The 26,874-nt window shown below is 34.3% G+C and overlaps 1 protein-coding gene and 1 non-coding gene across 11 annotated transcripts in view; both read right to left on the bottom strand.

Annotated features, from left to right (window-relative positions):
- LOC123566354 (WD repeat-containing protein 64-like) overlaps positions 1 to 9,893 on the bottom strand; it is a 55,445-nt gene extending 45,552 nt beyond the window's left edge. For 4 of the 10 annotated variants that reach the window (XM_053548659.1, XM_053548673.1, XM_053548675.1 and 1 more), the window contains exons 1-5: positions 9,142 to 9,891; positions 6,591 to 6,721; positions 3,897 to 4,005; positions 3,008 to 3,114; positions 610 to 639 (exon numbers count right to left, since the gene is read on the bottom strand). In XM_053548659.1, the coding sequence (XP_053404634.1) occupies positions 610 to 639; positions 3,008 to 3,114; positions 3,897 to 4,005; positions 6,591 to 6,721; positions 9,142 to 9,286 (522 nt within the window). In that variant the 5' untranslated portion in view covers positions 9,287 to 9,891. Of the gene's footprint in view, positions 1 to 609; positions 640 to 3,007; positions 3,115 to 3,896; positions 4,006 to 6,590; positions 6,722 to 9,141 lie in introns of all 10 variants that reach the window. The other 6 variants (XM_053548668.1, XM_053548672.1, XM_053548654.1 and 3 more) reach the window with 3 other exon arrangements.
- A 5,309-nt stretch (positions 9,894 to 15,202) lies between these two features.
- Positions 15,203 to 15,275, bottom strand: Trnar-ucg (transfer RNA arginine (anticodon UCG)). Its single transcript has one exon. It is a non-coding gene; the product is annotated as a tRNA-Arg (tRNA).
- Positions 15,276 to 26,874: the final 11,599 nt, after the last annotated feature.

Below are 26,874 nucleotides of genomic sequence, written 5' to 3'. Positions count from 1 at the left end.
TCCAGTCTCCTCTAGTTTCCAGACATCTTGCACTTTTTATACAATTTATTGCACTTTTTATACAATTTATAGGATACTGATATACTGACGCAGCAGTAACTTTATTAATGAGTGTAGAATGAAAGCATTAGAGAGAATTATTGCTGAAAATGCAACACCCATCTTCATTTTTAATAGCCTCTGTAGGCTCATAATACTGTTAAGTGCTTTGAACACTAAATTTATACCATATGTAAAAGTGATAGTGTTCCTTGATGCTTTGAATGACCTTTATAAATAATTGCATACGGCTTTATGTCATTCTGAGTCTCATCACTCTAAATTTGTAATACCAGCTGCATCTGTTTGCTGGGTATATTAAAATTCATACAGAACTTCAGAGGACAGCCCTACCGTTTTGATTATAGGCACAAAAATGTCATTAACAAGATAAAGCAAGAAATTCCCCAGACAAATTAGATAGAAACAGACATATTAATCTCAAATATTATGACTATTGTATCAACATTTGAGATGTGCTTTCAGACAGAATACCAATTTTCTTTAGTGATATAGTGCTGTTATAAAGGAGGTAATAAATGTTAAATAAAATGCACACATAATACTTACATTAATATCTATGCAAGCCTGCAACCTCAACTGAAAAATAAAAAGATCAAATGTGTTTGAAATGTGGTAAGGCTGCATGCTTATTGATAAAATTAAGACAAACATCATGTCAACTGTAAAAAGTGCAGTTTCAAGAAAAGTGAGCTCTGCTCCCAGATTTGTAATGACAAGTGACGTAACTGAAGTGTAAAGATATATGACATCTTTAAGTGAAATGACATTTCCTTGCTCTTGAATGACTTTGACTGATAAATGTCCTTCTGCTGCATGTGCGGGTATTAATTAAGGTAATTTGCAGGCTGAAATTACCTTTTGATAACCTTCACACTTTAAATAAGTGAGGCACTCCTTTAGAAGGCCACTTACCTGAAAACGAAGGCAATTAAAGGTCTAAAGTGTTACAATGTGGGAAGAAAATGAACTAAATGTATTATCAAGCTTTAATCAACAGAGTACAAAATCTTAAATATGTGCATACTCATTTTACCTTCAGCCTTCATTATTTTATTATAAAATATCTGATCATAAGATAAGGCTTAAAGCCATCCCGATAAGCCAAATGAGTAAGGCCACTTGCATACCAGAGGTCTACCATGGGTCCTTGGTTACAATGTCTCGGAACTTTAAAAAACCTCTGGTGGATGAAAATGAAAATGTTGTAACACACTGGAATCCTCTAGACAAAACAAGAGGGTCATGATGATCCTATATTGCTCACCTGTTAAACTTGCCTTGGAATCATCAAGATAAACATTCTGACCAAGTTTCATGAAGACAGGGTCATAAATGTCGCCTATACAGTGACTATGTTAACAAGCTTTTCCTTTGATTTGAGTGGTGACCTAGTTTTTGACCCCACATGACCCTGTTTCGAACTTGGCCTAGAATTCATCAAGATGCACATTTTTACCGAGTTTCATGAAGATTGGGGTATAAATATGGCCTCTAAAGTGTCAACAAGCTTTTCCTTTGATTTGTGCAGGTGACCTACTTTTTGACCCCACATGACCCAGTTTCAAATCTGGCCTAGGAATCATCAAGATGAAAATTTTGACGAAGTTCCATGAAGATAGGTCATAAATGTGGCCTCTTAGGTGTTAACAAGCTTTTTCTTTGATTTGACCTGGTAACCTAGTTTTTGACCCCACATGATCCAGTTTCAAACAGCGAGTCAGAAACCTGGCCTAGAGATTATCAAGATAAATATTCGTGCAGTTTGTATCAAATCAAAGCATAAATGAAACCTCTATATGGCTGAAAGAGCCAAAATAGAAAATAATGTCCCTTTCAGGGGCAGTAACTCTAGAACTCATGATAGAATCTAGCAGATTTTCAAAAGGAACCGAGAACTTATTGTGACTTAAGTTGTGTGTATGTGAGGTTAACATCGAATGTAAAAGGTCACTTCTATCAAGTTCACAAGGTAAAAATTAACAAATTTTGGCTCTTTCATGGGCCAATCAGGGGCCGTAACTCTGGAACCTATGATTGGATCTGAGGGATTCATCATGGAATCCAAGATCTATTGTTGTTTAAGATATTTTGCAAGTTTGTATCAAATCAAACCACAAATGAAGTCTATTTGGCTGCAAAACCCAAATTACCAAATTTTGGCCCTTTCAGGGGCCATAACTTGATCTGGAACCCAAGACAGGATCTGGTCAGTTTTCAAAAGGAACCAAGATATTATGCCAATACAAGTTGTGTGTAAGTTTGATTAAATTCTATTGCAAGATGTGGTCTCTATCATGTTCACAAGCCAAAAATAGCAAATTTTTGCCCTTTAAGTGACCACAACTCTGGAACCCATGATGGGATCTGGCCAGTTTTCGAAAGGAACCAGATATTATGCCAATACAAGTTGTATGCAAATTTGATTTAAATTGATTGCAAAATATGGTCTCTATCGTGTTCACAAGAAAATGTGGACGGACGGACGATGGACTAAAAACTAAAAAAGGCACACTCCACATGGTTTATCCGAATTTAGTTACACTTACAAGACTAACTTAGTTCACAAGTCTGTTGAAGATATTGTCTAACAAGAAAAATACAGGTTTATAACGCCATAAAAGAATTATTAGAAGTGAATTTTAAACAACAATGCCAAAATAATTTAATCAGACTTATTTAACTAATTTATGAGATTGCATATTTTTGTATTCTTTTGTCTCCAATAATTTGCAAATGTCGTGAATTTATCAAAGGGCTACAACCCCTATACCGTGTTTCGGATGCATATACCATGTGTGTGTGCATTTTCGCAATAATTAATGTTTTTTTTTTTTTGCAGTTTTTTGTTGTTGCTTAAGATTAACGGAGAAAAAAGGATCTGTTTTTATTGTTTGATAATGAATTATGCCTGCTGCGACTGCCTCATAAATTATTGAAACATTACCTTGTTTGACCAAAGGGCAAGAGCGCCTTTTTGGGAACACGATATATAGCAGTCCAAAGTAGGAACGTATCTCAGACATTGCACTGTATCTCTTCTTTTTTTATCACCTGAAAAAAGGATTATAGAACACAATATATCGTCATGTTTCAACAAACATATACAAACACGGAATTATAGATGCACTAATGTTTTCAATCATTAATTCTGTGTTTAGAGAAAGGCACTGGTTACAAGCATACAAATTTACTGTTATCTATATCTTTTTTTCTCGTTCAATGTAAAACAGGACTACACACTACGCACGTATTACATCCATACCCGGTAAGTCTCTTTAACAGTATGTCAGAAATGTCGATAACTGAGAAAACATAATGATTTTTTCCCTATTCCTAAGCTACGTTTTTGAAAACCCAGCCGATGAATTTAAACGAGAAATGTATATATTTAATAAGCTAGCCATCGCGAATATTTGCTGGGTTTGTATCGCTAGATTTGAAGAAAACGCAACAGCAGAAGAAGGAATGAAGACTGAGGAAGAAGATTTGCTATGCCATAAATCAAACAAGATCCATTAGCATATCAGATGGCACAATGGTACAGAGGTTGTGGTTCTATAGTAATGTCCATTGTTCAGAAGGCCAGCGATTGCTTTACAAACGTTGCGATCCGTTCGGAAACACGGCTTGCCGTTGAGACTCTATTACGATGTTCATTGTTAGGAAGGCTGATGATTTTACTTATGCTGTTCAATGGTTGAGACTTCGGAGATACTAATTTACAAAGAAATTAATCTAGTCTGAATGACCGCACCATTGTTGGTCAGAGAATTCATTATCAGAGATTTTTACAGAATATTTAGTGAGAGTATTTTCTTGTTGTTATTACATACCAGCTGCCTCTCCAACGCGTCTCCTCTTGGACACTGTGAAGATGCTCACTTCCTCCCCCACCATTATCTCCTCCGCCTCCTCCGCGCTTGTCTGGATATACCCGAATAACTGAAAATCATATCAAAAATAATGATTTATTCACCGACTGTTAAAACGGACTTACAGACAATTTCAACAAAAAACTGAATTGTATGAGGAGGCAAAACATTATTTATGCACAAGAAAGCTTTAAACTCGATTTGTTATCCAAACGTTCATGTAACATTATAAAATTTTCGTTTCTTTATTAATATTGTCCGTAAAAATGTGCCCTCTCTTAAATTCATAGTATGTGTGGGTATATATGCATTGTATTATTTTTACTAATCTGTTCTGATTTACTTATTCACTGTGTACAAAGGGAATGAATGAAAACATGTATGCGCGCGTTCACCAATGGTGAACAGAGATCAGCTAGCTCCCTAACGGCCATGGTTTTTACTGTTTTGTTTCAACTTAATAATAAAATAACTACAAAATTGTCGCAAGACTTTTGGTGCCATAAGTATGGTCTTCTTATGTTTTCATAAAGATAATACAGGCCTGAGTATTTCCAGCACAAGTGTAAGAACCAGTAGAGATTCCATCACAAGTGTAAGGACCAGTAGAGAATGATGTGATACAGGCCTGGGTATTTCCAGCACAAGTGTAAGGACCAGTAGAGAATGATGTGATACAGGCCTGGGTATTTCCAGCACAAGTGTAAGGACCAGTAGAGAATGATGTGATACAGGCCTGGGTATTTCCATCACAAGTGTAAGGACCAGTAGAGAATGATGTGATACAGGCCTGGGTATTTCCATCACAAGTGTAAGGACCAGTAGAGAATGATGTGATACAGGCCTGGGTATTTCCAGCACAAGTGTAAGGACTAGTATAGAGAATGATGTGATACAGGCCTGGGTATTTCCAGCACAAGTGTAAGGACTAGTAGAGAATGATGTGATACAGGCCTGGGTATTTCCAGCACAAGTGTAAGGACCAGTAGAGAATGATGTGATACAGGCCTGGGTATTTCAAGCACAAGTGTAAGGACCAGTAGAGAATGATGTGATACAGGCCTGGGTATTTCCAGCACAAGTGTAAGGACCAGTAGAGAATGATGTGATACAGGCCTGGGTATTTCCAGCACAAGTGTAAGGACCAGTAGAGAATGATGTGATACAGGCCTGGGTATTTCCAGCACAAGTGTAAGGACCAGTAGAGAATGATGTGATACAGGCCTGGGTATTTCCAGCACAAGTGTAAGGACCAGTAGAGAATGATGTGATACAGGCCTGGGTATTTCCATCACAAGTGTAAGGACTAGTAGAGAATGATGTGATACAGGCCTGGGTATTTCCAGCACAGGTGTAAGGACCTGTATAGAGAATGATGTGATACAGGCCTGGGTATTTCCATAACAAATGTAAGGACCAGTAGAGAATGATGTGATACAGGCCTGGGTATTTCCATCACAAGTGTAAGGACCTGTAGAGAATGATGTGATACAGGCCTGGGTATTTCCATCACAAGTGTAAGGACCTGTAGAGAATGATGTGATACTGACCTGGGTATTTCCATCACAAGTGTAAGAACTAGTAGAGAATGTTGTGATACAGGCCTGGGTATTTCCAGCACAGGTGTAAGGACTAGTAGGGAATGATGTGATACAGGCCTGGGTATTTCCATCACAAGTGTAAGGACTAGTAGAGAATGATGCGATACAGGCCTGGGTATTTCCATCACAAGTGTAAGGACCAGTAGAGAATGATGTGATTCAGGCCTGGGTATTTCCATCACAAGTGTAAGGACCAGTAGAGAATGATGTGATACAGGCCTGGGTATTTCCAGCACAAGTGTAAGGACCAGTTGAGAATGATGTGATACAGGCCTGGGTACTTCCATCACAAGTGTAAAGACTAGTAGAGAATGATGTGATACAGGCCTGGGTATTTCCAGCACAAGTGTAAGGACCAGTAGAGAATGATGTGATACAGGCCTGGGTATTTCCAGCACAAGTGGAAGGACTAGTAGAGAATGATGTTAATGAATTATTTTACAAATTATTTTAAAACACACGAAATTCATCGGAAAAAAAATCTGTAATTCAAAACATATTGCAAAAGTTTTATAGCTGCAAAATTCTGAAAAATAGCAGAGACTTGAACTTTTAATATAATATGGTATTAACTTGTTACTACATTTTAGAAAACAAGATTAGCCTAACTCCAGTAAAATTTGTTGGCTAAATATTATTAAAATGCCTTAAACGTACTTTAATGTACTTAACATTTAACAAATGGATTTTAATGACTTTAAATCTTTTCTAATTCGCTTTAAAAGGATAAGCCATAAAACGTCAATGCATTTTCAAGTACCTTGACCTTCCCGACACAAAATAAAACGATGTTGGGATTGAAGGAAACAATTGTGTTATTACTCAATGGCGTTATGATCAAATTCCCGGTTTCACTGGCTGTTCATTCAGGCCGAAGAAACTGGGTTTATGGAGGGCCGGTCCGCATTGCATCTTAGCTTTCAGCATTTGGCAATTAATTAGCCTGACGCACCGGCCTTCCATAATAGGTTGCTTTAATAATCGTAAAAATTTTAGTCATAGATAAAGCAAATACTTAAAGTTTGACAGAAAATGTTCAATTATATATGCACACCTCACTCCAGTCGACTTTGGCATCCGGATTGGTGGAGATTTTTCTATACAGTGCCTTTAGGTCCTGATTCTTGATATCCGAACCAAATAGTTGGCGTATAGCATCACAAAACTGGTCGTAGCGTAAGTTTTCTGAAATATAGTCAAACTGATAAATACGTTTTACTTGGACAAAATTATGTCGGCACTTTAGACCTATTTAATTTCTTGTATCTATAATTATGCCGAGTTGCAAAATCTGACCGGTTTGGCAATAGTGGTAGAAATTTTTGCGGGAACTTTAAAGAATTTGTAAGTTTATAGATGAAATAACCTAATGGTTAGTATGACTCGATGAATCTAAGGGCCTTGAATGATATCAGATTTTCAAGTGAGCACATGCAGCTAGGCCTATCGCAGTAAAGAAAACAAAAAAACTTTGTTACATGAAAACAAATGTTAATATTAAGCTGGGCAGTTTTTCAAAACAAATCACCTTTACGTATATATAAGGCAGTAAACATTTACACCAACCTCACCCATTCCCTAAACATTATTGGAGTATTTAGACATTATATATTGATTCATTTATTTTGATTAGTTTTTTACAATGTGCAAATAAAGTAATTGACCAGTTGTTTACATAATTTGACTAATGTATTCTGACTTTTATAACAAATGTACTGTGGAGCTATAATACACCGCTTCCAGATCAATACATTCCAGTACACTTTCACAGATAATTTATTGACAATTTTATTTACATTTTATTGTTACCCAACGATTGTGGAGAGAAAATCGACCTCCTGTCCACCTAATTGAATATCTTTAACCATGACGCCAGTCATAATTGTCATGTATTGATAAATGGAGCCATTTACAAAATAAAATTATGCGAAACATGATATTATCTGTCAGATCACAATATTTACCTACCATAATTTTTACGATTTATCGTATCATTTGAAATAATAACCACCATATTTGTTTATCGGTCGCTTCAAAAGGATTGTTTAGTAGAATTCTTAACAAATCAGCTGGCCTCAAATAAGGATAATAGAGGTTTTTTTTTATTTTGTCTTCATGGGAATATTTATTTTCTTTAACATCAGACCAAACGTGTAAAAGTCGCAATATATTGAAGACAAGTTATATTCACGACGAACAAATATACAAATATTGAGTAATATAACCATCAATATAATGACAATCAGTTCTTAAATTTTTAAACTGTAAATCATAGAAAAAACACAAAAAAACCAGTTCACCTCTAGGAACACGTTAGTTCCCAGTTTAGAAATCTCTAATATACAGTATTCATTATTCAGAGGTAAGTTTTTGTGTCGCGTCTTGTATAGACAGTTGAAGAAGCCACGGTTTAAGTACCAAAAAAAATAAAATAATCCCCATAGATTGCATATTGGAGTAATAAGCCCTTTGGTAGTTAATTATCTATTTCCGCACTCATATCAATATCTTAATATTATTTATAAAAAAACGTTTGAAGACTTAATGAAATTCCATAAATATTGCTATTGAATGTTTCAGAAGTATGAAAGGAAATGTATTTGAATGAACCTCTATGTTAAGCACTCAACCAGGCTTACATTAAAACACATTCAATGGAATAAATTGAATAGCCTGTGAATATGTTACCAATTTAGATGCGATAATGAATCAAAGATTGTGGCATTTTTTGTTGATAAGTTTTCATACTGGTCTAATTCCATTTAAGTAATCTGATACTGAATAAAGTAGGCGTTATTAAGACATATATTGCGCATCAAAATCTAGACTAGACTGAGTCCTTCGCAGTGTTTATTATGTTATATCTAGAAAGCATTTTCTGTATTTAATCTGAAACAGACTAACTTTGTCACCCAGGTTGCCGGGTAATTCTGCTGCAGTGGTATACAAACTTGAAGGAACAAATGTACATCATGACCTTATAGAACCTTTATGGTACTGAATATATCATATAGTAGGATCCGTACTAAGGACAATATATACATTCAATATTATTAAAAGCCATCCGATTTGTTGTTATCAAAAGCGATGATGACGTTTTATGTTTGAAGTAAGAAGAAGGAGATATAAAACTAGGTAGTTTGCTAGATATTTACTTAACATTATTATCTTTCTAAAGCACCCAATACAAACACAATGTTTTCAATACTTGAAATTATTTATAACTAGCAATTCACGGCGGAGATTTTGTATTTGTTTTGTCATGTAGTTAGCATATACTATACATGTACCGTGTCTTTGTTGTATTTACATGTCCTTACCTAACAATCATGTACATATATGTTCTAACTCCAAACCAATTTGTCATTCATGTAGAACATCATTATATACTCGTATATCCGTGATTTGTCGTTTGTTAATGTTTTAAATTATGTTTCATTACATGACATGTACATTTGGGCTAGATACGAATGGTATGGCGGGGTGAAGGTCGTGGTGGTTTTCGGGATTGCTTAATCACAGACCATCTGCGACATCACACTTATATATATATAGATATAACTGTGAGAAAAACTAATCATTTATTTTGTATTCCACTGTCGTACCTGTAATCATCTGACGTTTCTCCTCCGGTGTAGCCTCTACATCTTGTAGAGTAATCTCTTTCATTAGTTCGTGGAACTGATCCAGCTTGGTCTGAAAAGAACCCACTGTATAGGGTCTCTCGGACCCCTCAGTCTCCCCGGACATACTGATGTTTCACTTCCTGTTATTCCACTTTAATACAAAGTAGAAAAAATCCGTCATGAGAGAAAAAACATCATCTTATGATCCTATCCCATAGCCATCCGGATCGAATCCGTTGATTGCTGCCTGTTTTCACCGGGAATATGGCTTAAAGAATGCGATAATCCTTGATTTTTTTCTATATGAAACACAATATTTTATTCCTCTCAGACGAGACCTTTAAACACACACAGATACAGGAATATCGAATAGTTGTATCAGGTTAAAAGAGAAACCAATCTATCTTATTTATCATTGAAGAGCTAAGTAAATTTTTCACTAGGTTTTTCAATTAAACTTCTTGACACCCGGGTATATCGAATTTATTCACTTGGCTTGTTTAGAAAGACAAATTTTATCACCAAATATATCAATACACAGAACAAGTATCTCTATTGCAAGGTAGACTCGCAAATTTTAATACCAGCGTTCTCTTAATCCGTACTTAAGCCTTTAGAAAATCCATTGTAAGCCCTTTCATGGCAACGATATGTTGCATGTATAAGGGGAACGATCTGCGTACATGATCGCTTTAAGATCAAAACCAACTTTATTGTTCAAATTATATTCGATAGATTTTATATATAGATTATTTAATTATCCTTCGCACGATACACATTAGGTGATTTGTGTTTAAATTGTTTAGCACAGATTGATTAAATTGTCAGATAAGGTTGGAAAGAAACAAAAGACATCGATTAATATAACATGTCGCAAATGAAATGACAAAATTGTCATTTACAAGACATCAGAAGCGGTTTATGTGGTAACCGGGACGAACAGGAAAAAGCGTGTATAATTAAGAAAAATATAAGCAAAATCACGGACTATACCAGTTGGTCCCTTTGAGTGCGGCAGTACAAGTCTTTTATTAAAAATGTTTTATTAGATTTAAGATGACATTTAGAATAAATTCGTATATAACAAAGTTACAGAATCCTTTTCGCGTCAACCCTAAAAGTCAACCACCTTTTAATCACCTTTTAACGGTTATTCTTTTCGTGTTCTTGTGCACCCCCATCCTATTTTGTAAGTTTGTGTCAGGGGGACACTTAAATTTTCTCTCGTCCGTACATCCGTCCGTTCGTCCAAAGTTATGTCGTGCATATCTGAAAAAAGTATTTGGCATTTTTAAGAATATAAACATACCACCAAATCAGCCTTAATTTTAGGTTAAGTAGTAAGTTAACGTTTAAATCTGTGACGCCTACGGTAACTAAGTGGAATCATTCACTCACAAAGAAATGTTTATTGTATATAACTGATTGAACATTTGCATTTATCAGGAAAAGGAGCCGCTCCGATTCAATGAAAAGTACACATTCTGCTTGAAGTTTAAATACCACCATTTTATTAAGCAAATAAATTGTTTGTGTCTTGTATACAAACTCTCAGGCAAAATTAAGTTGAACTACCCTATATAAATTTTAAGTTTAAAATGGTTCATAGATAGCACAATACAATCTATTTGTTTAGATGTCATTTTTAAAGTTATGTCATAAGTAGGTCTACTTATACATTATTTCACGCTAGTTCAGTTAGATATAGACTCTCCTTTTTGCCCTTTCATGTTATGTTATATTTTTGCTAACTATAAGTTGGCATGTGAATGTAGAGACAGTTCCTTCAAAAAAAAAAAAAAAAAAAAAGGACATGACATTGATTTCTAAGTCCTTCAAATTATTCTAAAATAATTACTTCAAAATTGTATTTTGTTAAAACTTTTTTTTATTTTAAACTAATAAATGAACTCCGAGATAATTATTTTATACGTCTCGTGATCGCCAGTAACGATAACTCCTGCCTCATGTATACAGTAGGTATTTATCGTTACGGTGCATTGACTCGGTATTTAAAACTGTTAGGAAGTGTTGGTTTTAACAACATATCACGTTGATAACAAGACGGATAAGTTAAAGTGAAACTGACTTGATCATTGGTACCATGTCTGTTAGATATGACATGATTTTGATCTTCATTCCTCAAAGCAATAGAATCAAAACATGTGTCAGTCTCCCAGTCAAATGCGCGGGTATTGCTTAGAAAATCGAACGTAATCGGATGCTGCAAGAAACTGCTTGGCAATTGATGCAAAAGATAGCAAGTATGAATTAAGAATAACAATTTCATGTTCAGATATAGTATAGAGTCAGGATAAATCTTCACGAATTGTTTCCCTTTCTCCAGCTCTGAATAACAGCAACCTGTTTCCAGACGTACACAACTTTTATGAGCAATGAAACTCCCAAATAAATACATGTATTATGTAAGTTAAGATTTTATGAAAAGCGACCAAGTACAGTTGAATTCATTCTATTTTACGTCCTGGTCTTTCAAATTTTTATTTTTTGAGTAACCCATTTCCATGAAGGAAATGTTAAAAATCAAAAATAAATATTTTCTGAGATAATGATTTTATGCGTCTGATCGAGTGACTGAGTACAGTTACCTTTATGCTATGTATCATTAGACAGAGCAAAGGGTATACACTTTTTTAAAGAGATAACTCATAGAACACATTAAAATCAATTTAATTTTACCATATATAAATATAGTTCACTGGCTTAAGTTAAAGTCTGAATTAACTAGCAATTAGGACCACAATATGATACATGTGCAGGTAAATCATGATCGTAGATAGGACAGTAGTAATTAAATTTGCTGTATCTTCTACATGAAAGAAACAATTTTCTGAGAGTTGTCACACACAGCCAGGCTCTTTAAAAAACGAAATACTAACCTTATGCTCATAAATTACCTAAAACCACAAAAACATCAGGAAGAAAAAAAGTCACGCATCTTCTAAGAGTGATTTTTTTTATCTGACAGGTAAATGCCAATGAAAAATCTTCCAAACTGACAAGAAAACATTGGGTATGAACACATGTGTAATCAGGTTTGTTTATAAATGCAAAACATCGCCTTGAAAATGCTACCAAAATGTCAAGTATAGGTCCATAATGAAATAAAAGCAGAAACTGCTCACATAAAACATGAAAACACCACTTTAACTTAGCAAAAATTTCAGGACTTTTTTATGATATTCCAGGAGTACTGCTTGATTACCTATTTAGTACTTTTAATCCTTGTAAATGTCATCTTTTATGCTTCACGGCGGATATTGAATATCAGACTGGTACAGCTGCGTGCCTACTTAAACGTAAGTGACATGCTGCTAGAACCTGACATAGCCGAATTTGAAACATTTTTTTGTACATTGTGCATGTATTAAGTGATTATCACACACAGCACACTGTTTTTCTTGGACAGTTAATATTGGCACTGGCGATAGTTTATACGTATTGACTGGCTTGTCCACTAGCGCTAGACCAGAAAGAACATTCTACACCATATCGCTATGTATAAAAGAGAGACATAGTTGTGAAGGAAAAAAACGGTATCTTGGAAATGTAAACCTTAATGATTCTGATTTGCACAAAGCATGCAAAGGAAGGCAATCACAGACCGAATTTCTGTCGTACGTTTCATTCCGTTTTTTTTTCTGGTTTTGATGACAGAAAGAGTTTCCTTAATTGTCTAGTGTCGCCTACGCAATGTCACACGAGATTAGTTAAATAATTGTTTAAGTGGAGCTACGAATGTGGTCCTACAGAGCATGTCTAAGGATGCTTCGAAGAACAGAGAATGTGCAGTGAATTATTTTCATTTAAGAAAGTATAATACTTTTCAGCAAAATTACAATGACCACGTCCAGATTCGAATTCGCAGCCTTCTGATGCTTGTAAGTATAAAGTTAAAAGGTTAAAGATTAAAAATGATCCTACGAAAACAAGATTCCATGGCAATCTTATTACTTAATATCATCCAAATAAAAAACCGATTTGTGATTTAGACTGTGTGAGCATGTCCAAATATTTAGATCTCTTTCATTATATTTGTTGACTTCTTGTTAGATTTTTTTCCTAATTTGGTATCAATTATGTCTTTTCTTAATTTGACTGTCTGACAAGAATGGTTAATTAGGACCTACGTAGTACGAGCGGCCATTACTTTGTTCAAATATTTCTTATTAGAACTGATTTATTTAGAAGGTGCTATCTACGACAGCTCTCAATATTTGGATATGATTTACAAGTCTGCAAAACTGACAGAAGTTGACAGGTAGTTGACAGGTACTGTCACACCATCGGTCTATGAGCTTGTTCCGCTTCCGGTATTCTAAGACTTAAATTAATTCTCCCGTGAATTCTTTGAATATACATATTGATATAATAAAACTATTATACAATAGGAAATGGATTAATTTTCAGAAAAATAAATAAATAAATAAAATCCACGGAAGCATTGAGAGCTAGCTGCACGTCGAAACGAAATGGCATTGTAGTGAAAAAGATATGGTAGATTTAAAGAAATTAAACTTTGGGAATAGAACAACACCACACACATACAAAACCAGATGTTACATACATTAATTTACGAAATAAACAAGCAGAATTTATGGACATCGCCTCTGAATGGTCAATAACCTTTGAAGAGGGACTTTGGAGTTTAAACCCCAAACTCGAGTAAATAAAATATAACGTGGCAAAGGAACAAAGTTCAGTATGTCGCAAGGTTTTAATAGCTCAAACTTTAACCCACTGGGTAAGATTTGGACACGTTTATTGTAAAAATAGTTTCTTAACATTATTAATAACTTCACTGTTTCTACAGCTGCCCTTCCGAATGCAGATATTTTGCAGTATTTAATACTAAAGATTTAAATATATTTGAATTCATTGAAGTTTTCATTGATATTATCGTAAAAATTGCAACATTTATGGACGTAATTAACTGGCTGATAGTATGTGTGCTTGGAAATATCTAAACTACACAAAGGAAGACAAGCATTGACCGAATTTCTATCACTCAATATAGCACATTTCATCCTGGTTTTCGTGACAAAGGGTGTCCATGTTTGTCTGCTGCAGCCTACGCAATGACATTTTATGATTAAAACAGATCAGCAGGATTGATACAGATTGTTGTCAACCTGAGAAAAGTGAAAACACCGAGTGTGTTATCGGAGACAAAGCATGTGCTATTTGTTTTATTATACCAGTGATCAATTCACTGGTACGTTCGTCCGTATTGGATGTTAGAACCGTACTGGGTGTTAGAAACGAATAACACTTGGTTAGTTCCAACAAGGATCCCCACGGTCGCGTACATAGATCACCGGAACACTTGTCTGTTCGAAGTTTTTGAAACGAATAACATCATTGATATTCAAAACAACTATCTATCACACATTGGTATTGTTCAAAATAAAACCCTGTAGGTCAATGGCAATTTTTACGTGGAGTATAATTATCTAAAGAGTAATAATATAGATATTGCAATATGAAAAATGTTCACCTTTAGAAATATTAAAATCATCCTTTGCGTTAGCCGAGCTCTATATTCAAATTCCGAGGAATGAGTATTTTTCATATCACACTCTCAGTCGGTAGAAACATTAATTCTATTGTACCAAAAACATATTAATGGGTCTAAAAAAAGAAAACACAATATAATTACATGTACAGTTTAAAACTTTATATCAATACAAATTCTGTTCTGTTGTAGGTTGCCTTCTAAAAGTTGTCAGTCTTGTACTGACAGTTAGAATCTGATTTGATATCGAGAAATTACGCGGCAGGCTGATATCGGCTGATATCTGCTAAATAAATTATCATTTACGTCAGATTAGTTTTACAAATATAGCACAGTGACTACAATGTACAGAGTATTACAGTATTAGATGCATATGTCTTAATTCAGTCAGTTAGTTTTATGAGCTCATACTAAGATGAATGACTCAGCTTAAAGGTGTTTTTAAAAATGGAAAATGTCAGTAAGTAATTTTGTTTGAAAGTATATTTTTCAGTAAAAAATGTGCGACCACGACGAGACTCGAACTCGCAATCTTCTGATTCGAAGTCAGACGCCTTATCCATTAGGTCACGCGGCCGACTGTTGAAATAAAAGACTTAAAATTAAATGATAATCCTATGTATCATATTACTAAAGAGAATTAAAGAATTAAATTAAAGTCAGCAAAGTTTTTGCCCGAGTCGAATGTATCTGAATTAAAAACCAAATTTACCAGAAGACCTTTGGAAGCATAGAACGTAACAAAGCAAAATGATATCAGACGCAGTTTTATTTCTGTCAAAGTCAAGTAATGAAATATGCAACATTCCTCGTGCCCCTAGCGCAAATATGTCAGAAGTAATAGCAAATGAGTCCAATACCTGAATACGGGACGCAGTTTTACAATTAAAGATCCAATCTGTAAAGCACCAATTCAATCACCTTGTAGACATATATAAGAATTGCAGAACATAAATCAAAGTGACATGGGAGACACTGTAAACTTGTAAATATATATAAAAAGCGGCTTATTCATAAATCACTGTGTCATAAGATACGGTCAACTGTATTTTAACATTTCGGCATTTGCTGTAAAACTCGTCGAATGAAATTGATAAAATGCTCGGCAGTGCCTCGCGTTTTATTATTTTATTCAACTCGTTTAATAAATTCAGTATGAAAAGACACTCATGTTATAACCTCTAATTAGATACTGGCCTTTTGAACAGGAAATGTATATAGTAAACTCTAGTGCACATCATCAGTCAATGGCGTGTGAGCAGCTTTATACTTTAGTTAAGCAAGAGCCATAATGAGTTTTAACTATGACCAGAGAACACGCGAACATGAGCATTTCGTTCGATCCCTTCCATTTTACGTTTGATAAGCACATTGAACAAACTCAGTGCCATTAAGAAGGAAATGAGCTGGAGATGAAATGCCAATGATCATAAACCGCTTGCACCTTACCATAAAATAATCAACCTTGCTACACCCATTTAACCTTTTAATTAACAAGCGGTGATGTGTTAATTAGAATTTATATCGGATGATTCCATAGGATCAAAAAAAAAAAAAAAAAAAACGCTGATGCGACCGTATCATATTATAAACATTTTCAATTAACAACCTTAGAATAATTTAAACAGCCTATATCGAACACTTTCCTATTCTAAATGTACCTTATTCAAATCCTTAAAAATATGTTGCCATTCGTTTCTAGTAAGCTGACCTATCACAAAATCTGATATCTGATATACCCGGCGCGACAAAGAAACATGTCAAAGAAGCTCGGAGGTGTCACAACACTTAGTCAAGATATTGTACTACTATTCATAGTTTCCCGTTAACTTTAAAACCCAGACTTGCCGTCTTCATCGTATTACCTTTAGGTAAGTGACCTGTAAGTTCTGCATACTTTGTAAGAATATAAACAGCTACAAACTGAGTTTGTAAAAATAAATAATTCATATTTTATGGTTATTACCTACATATTTTAATAAATATTGTGCTGGACTACATTTACCCGAGGAGTAATGTATCGGACGTCATGCGACAAGAGAGAGAGAGTTAAATACTCGGAAGCATCTGAACGATTAACCGTGGTTAATTAGACGATAAATCACAAGAAGGCCTTGATTGTTTCCATTCTGACATGCTCATTGACATATTTTAATAACAAGAACCGTGGAAATTCCACGAAAACCTGGTTTTCAATTGCATCATGCCAACAGGTTCTTTAAAAAATGGTCATATCTTATCATACATATACTTTTTATTACAACTATGACCATATTTTTCTATTTTTAGTTACCCAATGGCATTAAAATGACCTTTTTGTCACAAAAAAAAAAAACGAAAAAAAAAAAAAACAAAATGGGATCTCAGTGAGATTTGAACTGACACCATTTCATTCCACAGCACAAAAATCAATTTTTTATTTCAAATATGACCCCAATTTTCAATTTTAGCTACACTGAACTTGACCCTAACAAGAAACGTGGAAATTCTACGAAAACCTGGATTTCAATTTCAATTGAGTGGACACCATTATTCTATTTTTAGTAACAGTGACTCCAAATATCATTCAAAGCTAATTTTTCAGATAAGCTTGCTGTACACAAAGTTTGGTGGCAGTAAGTAAGTCCAAACCAAACTTATAAAGCAGAAACCACTTTTTTGATGATCACACTGAGAAAAAAAATCTATTTTTAGTAACTGTGACCTTGATCTTGACTAAAAAATAAAACAGAAAAAATATTTATTTTTTGAGCTCAGTTGGATTTGAACAGACGCCCTTCCATCACACTGACTAAAAATAGCTTTTGCCCAACGCTCTAGACCACTGCGCCAACGTGGAATTTTCCAAGTGTGAAGATTAAATAAGTTATACTTACCTTGAACTTGACCCCAATGATCCCATATAATATCATAACCTTGGTTTTTCTATAAGCTACCTATAGGCGAAGTCTAAGTTCAATACATCAATGCAAACTAAAGTTATTGTGCGGAAACCAATTTTTCTATTTTTAGCAACAGCGACCTTGACCTTATCATCTATCTACAGGCCAAGTTTGGTGTCTACAGCTTGTTCCAAACTAAAGATATTGTGCGGAAACCAAGTTTGACGCCCGTCCGCCCGACGACATACTTAAATCTAATAACTGGTTTTCTACGAAAACATGGTTAAATAATGTGCTGGACTTCATTTACCCGAGGAGTAATTATCGATTTAAATTAATGAAGCGGGCGCAACACCAATGTTCGGTTGTTCGTATCTTGGTTTTCAAGTGATAAAAACAAATCGCTAAAAGACAGCAAAGAGAGAGAGAGAGAGAGAGAGAGAGAGAGAGAGAGAGAGAGAGAGAGAGAGAGAGAGGGGGGGGGGGACAGTGGGAGAGAGAGAGAGAGAGATGACTTGACGTTAACGTCATTCCGTTACGGTTCGGATAGATATCAGTTACTTGCTGTGTTCACCTTGTTTGAGAAGTATTGACACTGTTTATGACATAAGGTTTTGTTTATCAAAATCAATAAAAGTAATTTATAAACAATTATAGTGAAAAGCTTTTTTGCTGAATGCCATTAACGTCGTTAAAATATAATCATCAAGCGCCGGGTTTATTTCAACGGCTGTTTTCGAGGAGGCATTACTTTTGATATTATCATTCAAATTCAAAAAGAAGAGGGTGCATGTAAAAATATTACAAATTATTACATACTCGTTTCTATTCCCCGTTAAGTTACACTGGCACCGGAAACGTCAATATTTTTCCATACACTGACGCCTGAATTTCATATCGGGTGCGTGACGTAATTCAGTGTGTGTTGTTGCACTATTTTTTTTCTATTTAGTTCAGTATTGTCAATCCTATTCAGGCTATTGAACATATTTATGATATTTACATAATGTTTATACGTGTAGATGCGTATATAATAAAAAGGTTATTATCTTTGCATCGGAAAATATGCACTCGTTCTTCAGCGGAAGAATATTGCGCTCCTAAAGTCGCGCAATATTTCCGCTGAAGAACTCGTGCATATTTCCTGATACAAAGCTAATAGCCTATAATTATGCCGAAGTGTTTCTATTTTTTCAGTGACGCCTGTCAAAATAGAGTCTATTTTATATAAAATTCCATATAAAATACCTGTGGTTTTGCGTGCTAAATTGTGGCGCCTGGCCGTTAACTGTTACCTACAGTAATCATGGGTTGCAAACACACAATAGAATTTGAATAGCCGCGGAGCAGGGCTTTAAAGTATATACAAGATAGAGGCAGTGTACGTTGTTTTTGAACAACCCTCGTATAAATGATATTTTCTTATGTAAACCATTGTCACGTTAGAATCCTAGATCTAGAGAAAGAACATGCTTTTCACTAGACAAATTACTTTTCACGATATTTTTTTCGAAACGCCGTAGATATAGTTAAACAACTAGGTCTGATGGATAAAAAAATCAGCTAAAGTCCATTTTTGAGTCCTAATTAGCATGTCTCCATTCACACTGCCCATTTAGATTATGTAATTTCTATCAATAATAAGGTAACCCAGCCCCTACGTTTTATAAAATTGCTCGTTACGAACGATATGGCACTTTTGTATAAACAAAATATATATTCGGCTCCGCCAAAGCTGTTAACAAGTAAGCAGAAAATCCACCCTACCTGATGCCTCAACGCTTTGATTCTATATACTATTGCTCTAACTATTGCTTGTGGTCACTCAAAGCTTTGATTATTTTGGCACTGTCACAAAGTTTCATGATTTACATCATTTGCCTCCTGGATCATTTAAATAAATCAATAAATTAAAAAGCTTATTTTTATTTAACTGATGTCGTTTAGTTTTTGCTACTATCAGTCTTCTTCATACATTTGTAATTCAATTGATAGAATTATGTTATTAATAAACAGAATCGTTAGGAGAGCTGTTGTTTATACAGTACGTGACTGCACACGAGAAATATTGAGCAAGGCTTTGACACCTATGGATACAGTCATGCAATATTGGTTATCATGAAAAGTACGGCAGAATATTTCTGTTAGAATTGCACCACAGATTAATGTAACATGTGATACTGTGTCATCCAAGCAATGGTTAAAGGAGACAATCATTCGAGAAATCATGTAATACCAAAAAAACCATACTATGTTCATGACAGAACTAAATAATTCTCAACGGCACAGACAAATGTAGTTATTCGACGATATACTGCGGCAAAGTATGGCATACTTCATCCCGTTATGTCAGTGGTTTCCTTTGGGGATTTATTGAAACAGAAACGGTCGCCCTAGGTAATCTGTAGCCACCCACGCAATGATAGGAGATAATTCTTCGAGATAACTCATAGTTGTTAATCATTATGCGTGCTTGGCATAATGACCAGAAAAACAATAACAGGGTTTGATTGAGCCTAGTTATAAGAGATAAGGCAGTATGTAGGCATAGGAAATAGAGATCAATATAATTGCACCTTTACTAATCCTACCAGGTGTTCTGTATTACAAAAGTGGTTCTATTGTGACATTTTGATGCAAGCAAAACTGTATAATCTGCACTATTATTTACATACTGGTACTTCATTTTATTATTGGCTTGTTAAAAGTTATTTTTTTACCATATGTAAGTTGACAAAATCATAGGAACCATGTCTTGAGGGGTAAATCAAACTAAAATGAATAAATCCTAAATAATTTTGTTGTGCAAAAAATTATGATATTGTGTCTAATACAGTTTTCATTTTCCACCCGATTGTATAATTGCAAGGGAAGTAAACTAATAGATCTCTACTTGTAAGTACATGTACTAGCCCAAGGCAAGAGTTGTCATTCTTTGTGGATCACAGCTTTAAATTAAAAATTAAAACTTCTGTTATTGATATTAACAAAACTATCATAAACTTCACATTTGTGAAATCATTTTTGGTTATTTCAAGGACTTGGAAATCAATTTCTAGACTTTATTTAATGTAATACTATCATTGAAAATTTTAGTGTCTATGTCTACAGTATGCAACATTCACACCTCTTAAATCAGCACATGCTTAATAACCAGAACTATTTAAAATACTGTGGTCTTTTATGTATATATGAGCCCTGTCGGTGTCGAAATAAACTGACTAAATCACCTTGGGTACTACGAGCAAACAACTGCCACCAACTATGATATTTTCGTCAAGGTATGTGATTTCCTGAAAAGAATTATCCATGCAGCTACACACGCAATGATATAATAAGATATATTTTCAAAACGTTGATAAAAACGAAAGTGTTTGGAAATAGAAAGCGTCACTAGATTATTCTCAATAAAACATGCGGAGAGACATATAAGGGCATTAATTGGTTTCTTATTTGCTTCTTTTCTATTTATTATCATTTACGATCAGAATCTGCACGCTCATTCATGTACTACAAAGTGTTAGATATATGTATACTTTAAGCTTATTTGTTTTGTCAGTTCATATTACGATGGACTGTTGTAAAAGTAGAATGGGGTTAAATGATGTTTTGAAAATATACACTTATGTATATGATAGTTTTCATTAAAAATTATTCGACCACGACGGGACTCAAGTCCTCAATTTTCTGATTCAAGTCAGGCACCTTATCCATTAGGCTATGAGGCCTTTTACTTTTATGTCTTAGCTGGTAGATTACAATGATTGAGCCGCACCATGAGAAAACCAACATAGTGCGTTTGCGACCAGCATGGATCCAGATCAGCCTGCGCATTCGCGCAGTCTGGTCAGGATACATGCTGTTTAGTAAAGGCCATTTATTGCCAAAATGCCAAATAAAGGAAAAAACTCGCAAAGAATTGATTTTTTGTGTAAGTATTATACAAGATGTATGCAACAACATATAAAAAGTATAGAAAGGTATCATGATGCAAAATGTCTATTTTTGGGGTTAAGATGTTTAAAATATTAATGAAACTGCGCATTTCTGGAATCGCCGCATAACAACAGATTTATGCATCTAACAAGGTCCAACTTTGGCACTACATTAGATTTCTATATTGTTCAAAATGTAAACTAATTAGAAATTTAGAAGAAAACAAAATGACGTCCTAAATTCAATATGGCCGCCACAAAAATGACATTTAAACCAGAATTGTCGTCGAGTCTATGTCAAATTGTCTCATATCATTGCTTTTACATATAATAAGCTGGTTATTATTAGTAACAGTATGCAGTTTACCCAAGATGGAAAACATACTGCCACCAGATTCAATACGGGCAATAGTGAAGTATACAGACAAAATTGCCGAGTCATTCAGCAGTAGAAATTGTTGTAAAGCAGCGATAACTTCCTTATTTATTAACAAAATATATGAGTATGGGTACTTTTCTGTCTAAGTAAGATCATTTCCCATACGATAATCATGGTTTTCAGGCAAAATTACATTAAAAGGTGTTTTCAGTTAATTTTCGTTTTTATCATGTTCATTGAAAGATCTATGCCTGACATGTAGGTAGCATTTTCACAATGAAATAATAACATGACAGAATTTGTCATGGAAACTCATATCATACACCACCGCTACAATCTGGGGTCTCATTTTCAGCTGATTTTGCAATTTGTGTGTTTGACTGAAAATATTTTTCTTGCATCAAACATAATCCCCGCTTTTCTTTCGATTTTTATTCAGCACTGATAATATTCTTCAAGAAAATGTAAGTTACAGACATTCTAAATTGGTCTTGATGTGTGCTGCAGCCATTGGAAATATGTCAATTTTATATAGTATAAAGATGAACGGCTATTTAGTGTGTTATAACCTTATGAACGACTTGGGTTAATAACAGTCAAAGCTGGATCTCAGCATCACACATTATGTTAAATACAATCGTACAGTAAAAAGAGAACCAACTATTTGTTAGATCAAGTACTCGTATATTCAATGTTAAATATGTTCGAATTTAGACCAATCAGAAACAAGTTCCATAAATAGCACCAGTCAAAGCACACCTCTGCTAGGGTATAGATAAGTAAATGAATTACAATGAAGTCATTCTGTATCCACACATCAAGTATTCAACTTATAATTTATCTCAGTACCTTGAAAAAAGAGATGTTGCAGGTACACTGTCAGGGCAGATAAATTATATAAAAAAGACGTTTGAGACTAAAGAAGAGTTGCAGTATTATAACTAGGTTTCGAGCGTTAAGGAGGTAGGTTACCTTCATATTTGTATGTGCGCATGTCCAACCGGAAGCTAACGTGACGATTTACGACGACGTTTACGACAAACTAAATGTGTTTGTATATTCATTCTTTTGAAAACAAATCATGAACTTGTCTTCGATCTGATGCTTTATGGTTTAATAATGCAGAAATAATGAATAAATAACCGCAGAAACGCTTCAAAACAATGTTGCCTTAAAATGACGTCATTGACGTCATGACGTTACGTGTCAGTTACCGCACAAAATTAATAGCTTTTATCTTGAAAGTACGTAATTCTGTACATCTTCTTTATTTAAGCTATTTTCAAATAACCATTATTTGCTGAAATATTTTTATGAGTCTTTTGCTCTGAATAATAATCAATATTTTGCTTCTTTTATGTAGTTATATTGAAATGTTATGCGGAATGTAAGAAAATGGATGATGGCAACCAATGTTATTTGGAATATAGTTGGGTGAAAGGTTACTTCTTACGGCCATTTTCAAATAAAAAGTCTAGCAGTTTGATTTGTAATACCTATTTTTCAGGTTCCATTGATAATTTGTTACTTACATACTAAAACTAAGATCTAAAATTGTTCAAATTTCAGTAGAAAATTGTGGTTTCTTGAATTGAACTGATGTTACCATGGAAACAAAGCCCGTGACCTATATATCTAAATGTAAAATTCAAAAGCGTTGACACTGGTCTATTTAAGAAACACAGCTTCGGCTTTTTATTTTCATTTCAACAATATTCATGAGAATAATAGCAGCACGCTGAACGATTTTTCCATGAAAAATGGCAGACGAGGGGTACTGCTGTACGTATTCTAAGCTGTGAAATTTGTTTGAATAAATGCAAAATAACACGAAAATGTAACCTACGTTAGAAATAATATGTTTTAAAGCTACATCAACTAGAAAGATAATCTTATTCAATATTTTTTTAAAGAAATTACGACAAACAGCAAGATATAAGCTATTTTAAACATCTCTGTTGCCATGGTTACTTTAAAATTTAAGAAAAATAGGGTACCATGTAAAGTGCTTGGTATTTTGCTAATAATATTACCCAAATATTTCATGTTGGACATTAACAGAATGGCACTGAAGCCGTCGAAAACCCCTATTTTTATACATAGTTGTTTAAAAATGAGAGAAAAATGCGTTACCATGGAAACACGAGCCCCGCGACATATACATTTTAAGCTTATATTAGAAAGATAACGTGCATACCAGTAAAATTATCAATTATGCAGACTTCTACGGATATCAATGAAACTAAAATACACTGAAAAGTGTTAAATATCCGTATTTTCCTTCTTCTTTCAATATGAAATACCTTTGGAGGGTCATGTTCTTCAAACCTGGATAAAAATTGAACTTGAAAGGACAGAGAAAAACGACATTGAGATTGTAGCAGTTAAAACTTCATATTACACGAAATACAAAAAAATGCTGTAGTTCAACTAATTTGAATTTACCCTTGTAACAAGGTAACCTACCTCCTTAAGGCCAGCGCATAGAAATTAAACCTTTACGAGATAGACGATAGCAAATACAGGCTGATCATCGGAAATCTGAGACACAGACGTTTGGTTTGGTAATCTTCTGAGTCAGTAAGAGAACAAGGTTCAATGTTATCGGCGAAGTACAGCCAAGGCATTGGGGTCATTTTAATGCTATATTTTATAGTATATAAGCGCTGAGCATCCAGGAGTTAGGGCAATCATACGGAGTTGCAGCTTCATGTAAGAGAACACCGGCTGAACATCTATGCGAAAGGACACTCGTATGTTGTCGATTCAAAGACATTGGCTGACAGGAACTTCAAAAAAGAAACAAAGAACAAACAAACAAAAAAAAAAAAAAAAGTCAAACACAGTATTCCCAGCCTATAGGAGTTTGAGCTGATTATCATTAGTTGAAGGTTGTTAGTTTGAAACATTGAGTGATTCGCCTGATCCCTGAAACCATTACAGTCATGAATCATTTAGGCGAGGTAGCCAGAGAAAAAAATTATTTATAAGGTACTGTATATGGTCTCACCAGCTCTACGTTTTAACATAGGACAGTCACCATAGCGATTGGACCCATTACATTGTTCAAGATACTAAAGGCGTAAGCATTTTCCTGTGTCATATAACTCGTATCCTGATATTTACATATGCTATGTGGAAGTGTTGTTATGATATAGATTTCTATCCTATTGTGAATCGTACTTTAGTAAAATGTATTCAATTAATGTTTTTGTTAAAGGTTATGACACACTAAATCGCTGTTCTTTTTTTATTCTTTATAAAATTCACATATTCCCAATGACTGCAGCGCACATCAGGACCTATTTTAAATGTCTGTAACTTAAATTTGCTTGCAGAATATTGTCAATACTGATTAAAATGAAAAAGGAAAGAAGGGGTCATGTTTGATGCCAAAAAAATATTTTCAGTCAAACACACAAACTGCAAAATTAGCTAAACAATGAGATCCCAAACTATAGTCACTGTGGTAGTGTATGATCCAAGACCCATTCTGTAGTGTTGTTATTTTATTATGAAAATGCTACTTACATGTTAAGCATAGATCTATCATTTGATTTCAGCAAATATTGCAAAGAAAATAAGGAAAATAGCTCTAAAGAGCAAAAGAATGAGGACTATGTGAATCCGTCATTATGCAACTACGATTTTTTGACAATTTTCCTATTAGGTGTCTGTATGCCTTTAAGAAAAACTTTTTTCTCTAAGACTGTGCCAGTTTCATTTGAAATGTACAAACAACCTAAATACAAGGTTTTAGTTTATACCAACAATTTCTTAGGTTTTATGGCAATTTCAGTAACATGTGCAACTCAAGTTTGGCAAAAATAGCTGTCACAACATAATTTTCAATCAGTTATCATAACTGTAGCCTACCTTTACCCTGTTTAAATAATTTTATACTGTGATCTGCTACACTGTCAGGGCAAATTACACATTTAAACTGTGCAATATGTTCATCTGTACCTCTAACTACGAGAAATTAGCAATCGTTAGGATACCAAAATGCAGTTTTGAAAAAAAGTACTGTGCATACAAACAAATAAATTGAAAATGTGGTCTTTTTGTGTTTATCAATATTTAAAGAAAAATTGCAATAAATTTGTCATCTTCTATCAAATTCTAGTCGAAATAGACCTTTCCCATCCTCATCTGGCCAGATTTCAATTTTTACCAATATTCCCTTGTATGTTACAGCACACTAAATAGCTGTTCTTCGCTATTCTGTATAAAAGTGTCATATTTCCAATGGCTGCAGCACACATCAGGACCTACTTTAAATGTCTGTATCTTAAATTCTCTTGACGAATATTGTCAGTGCTGAATAAAAATCAGAAAAAAATGGGGGTCATGTTTGATGTAAGAAAAATATTTTCAGTCAAACCATTTTTAGCACCATTTTCTTATTCGGGGTCTATATTGTCTAAATGACCCTGTGGCGGCCATTTTGGAATTGAGAAGCCATTTTGAATTTGTTTAAGACTGAAGTTTGTGTGTTTTGAAATGAAATGTGTGTATCTTCTATGATGCTGGTCATTTTTCATACTATTTGAACTTTGTTAAATACTTAAACGGCTTTCCTATGTAATGAGAATTTAATGGCGGCCTTCTTGGATTTTGGCGGCCATCTTGGATTTTTTTATTTTTATACAAATGAAGAAAACACCAAATTCCGCGATAAATATTTATAGAAAATCATTCGCATTTATATATGTAGATAAAAAATATGATACATGACATTGTATACCTTTTTGCAGAGGAAGCTTCAGTCCAGAGTAAATGATATATTTCTAACCCATCTTAACACACAGAACCCACCATTTTCATGCGTTTTCCGGGGAGCACCCCAGAACACCACTCGCATGTATACACCAAAATAAAAATCTAAATCTAACGTCGGAGAATTCAGTTTTTGGAAAATTATTCGAGTAAGCCCCCGGTCACTTTCTACCATTCTTATACATTGTGTTTCAAAGATAT

The sequence above is a fragment of the Mercenaria mercenaria genome, chromosome 1 (genome assembly GCF_021730395.1).
Source record: "Mercenaria mercenaria strain notata chromosome 1, MADL_Memer_1, whole genome shotgun sequence".
NCBI lineage: Eukaryota > Metazoa > Mollusca > Bivalvia > Venerida > Veneridae > Mercenaria > Mercenaria mercenaria.
This window is presented reverse-complemented; position numbering and strand designations above follow the sequence as displayed.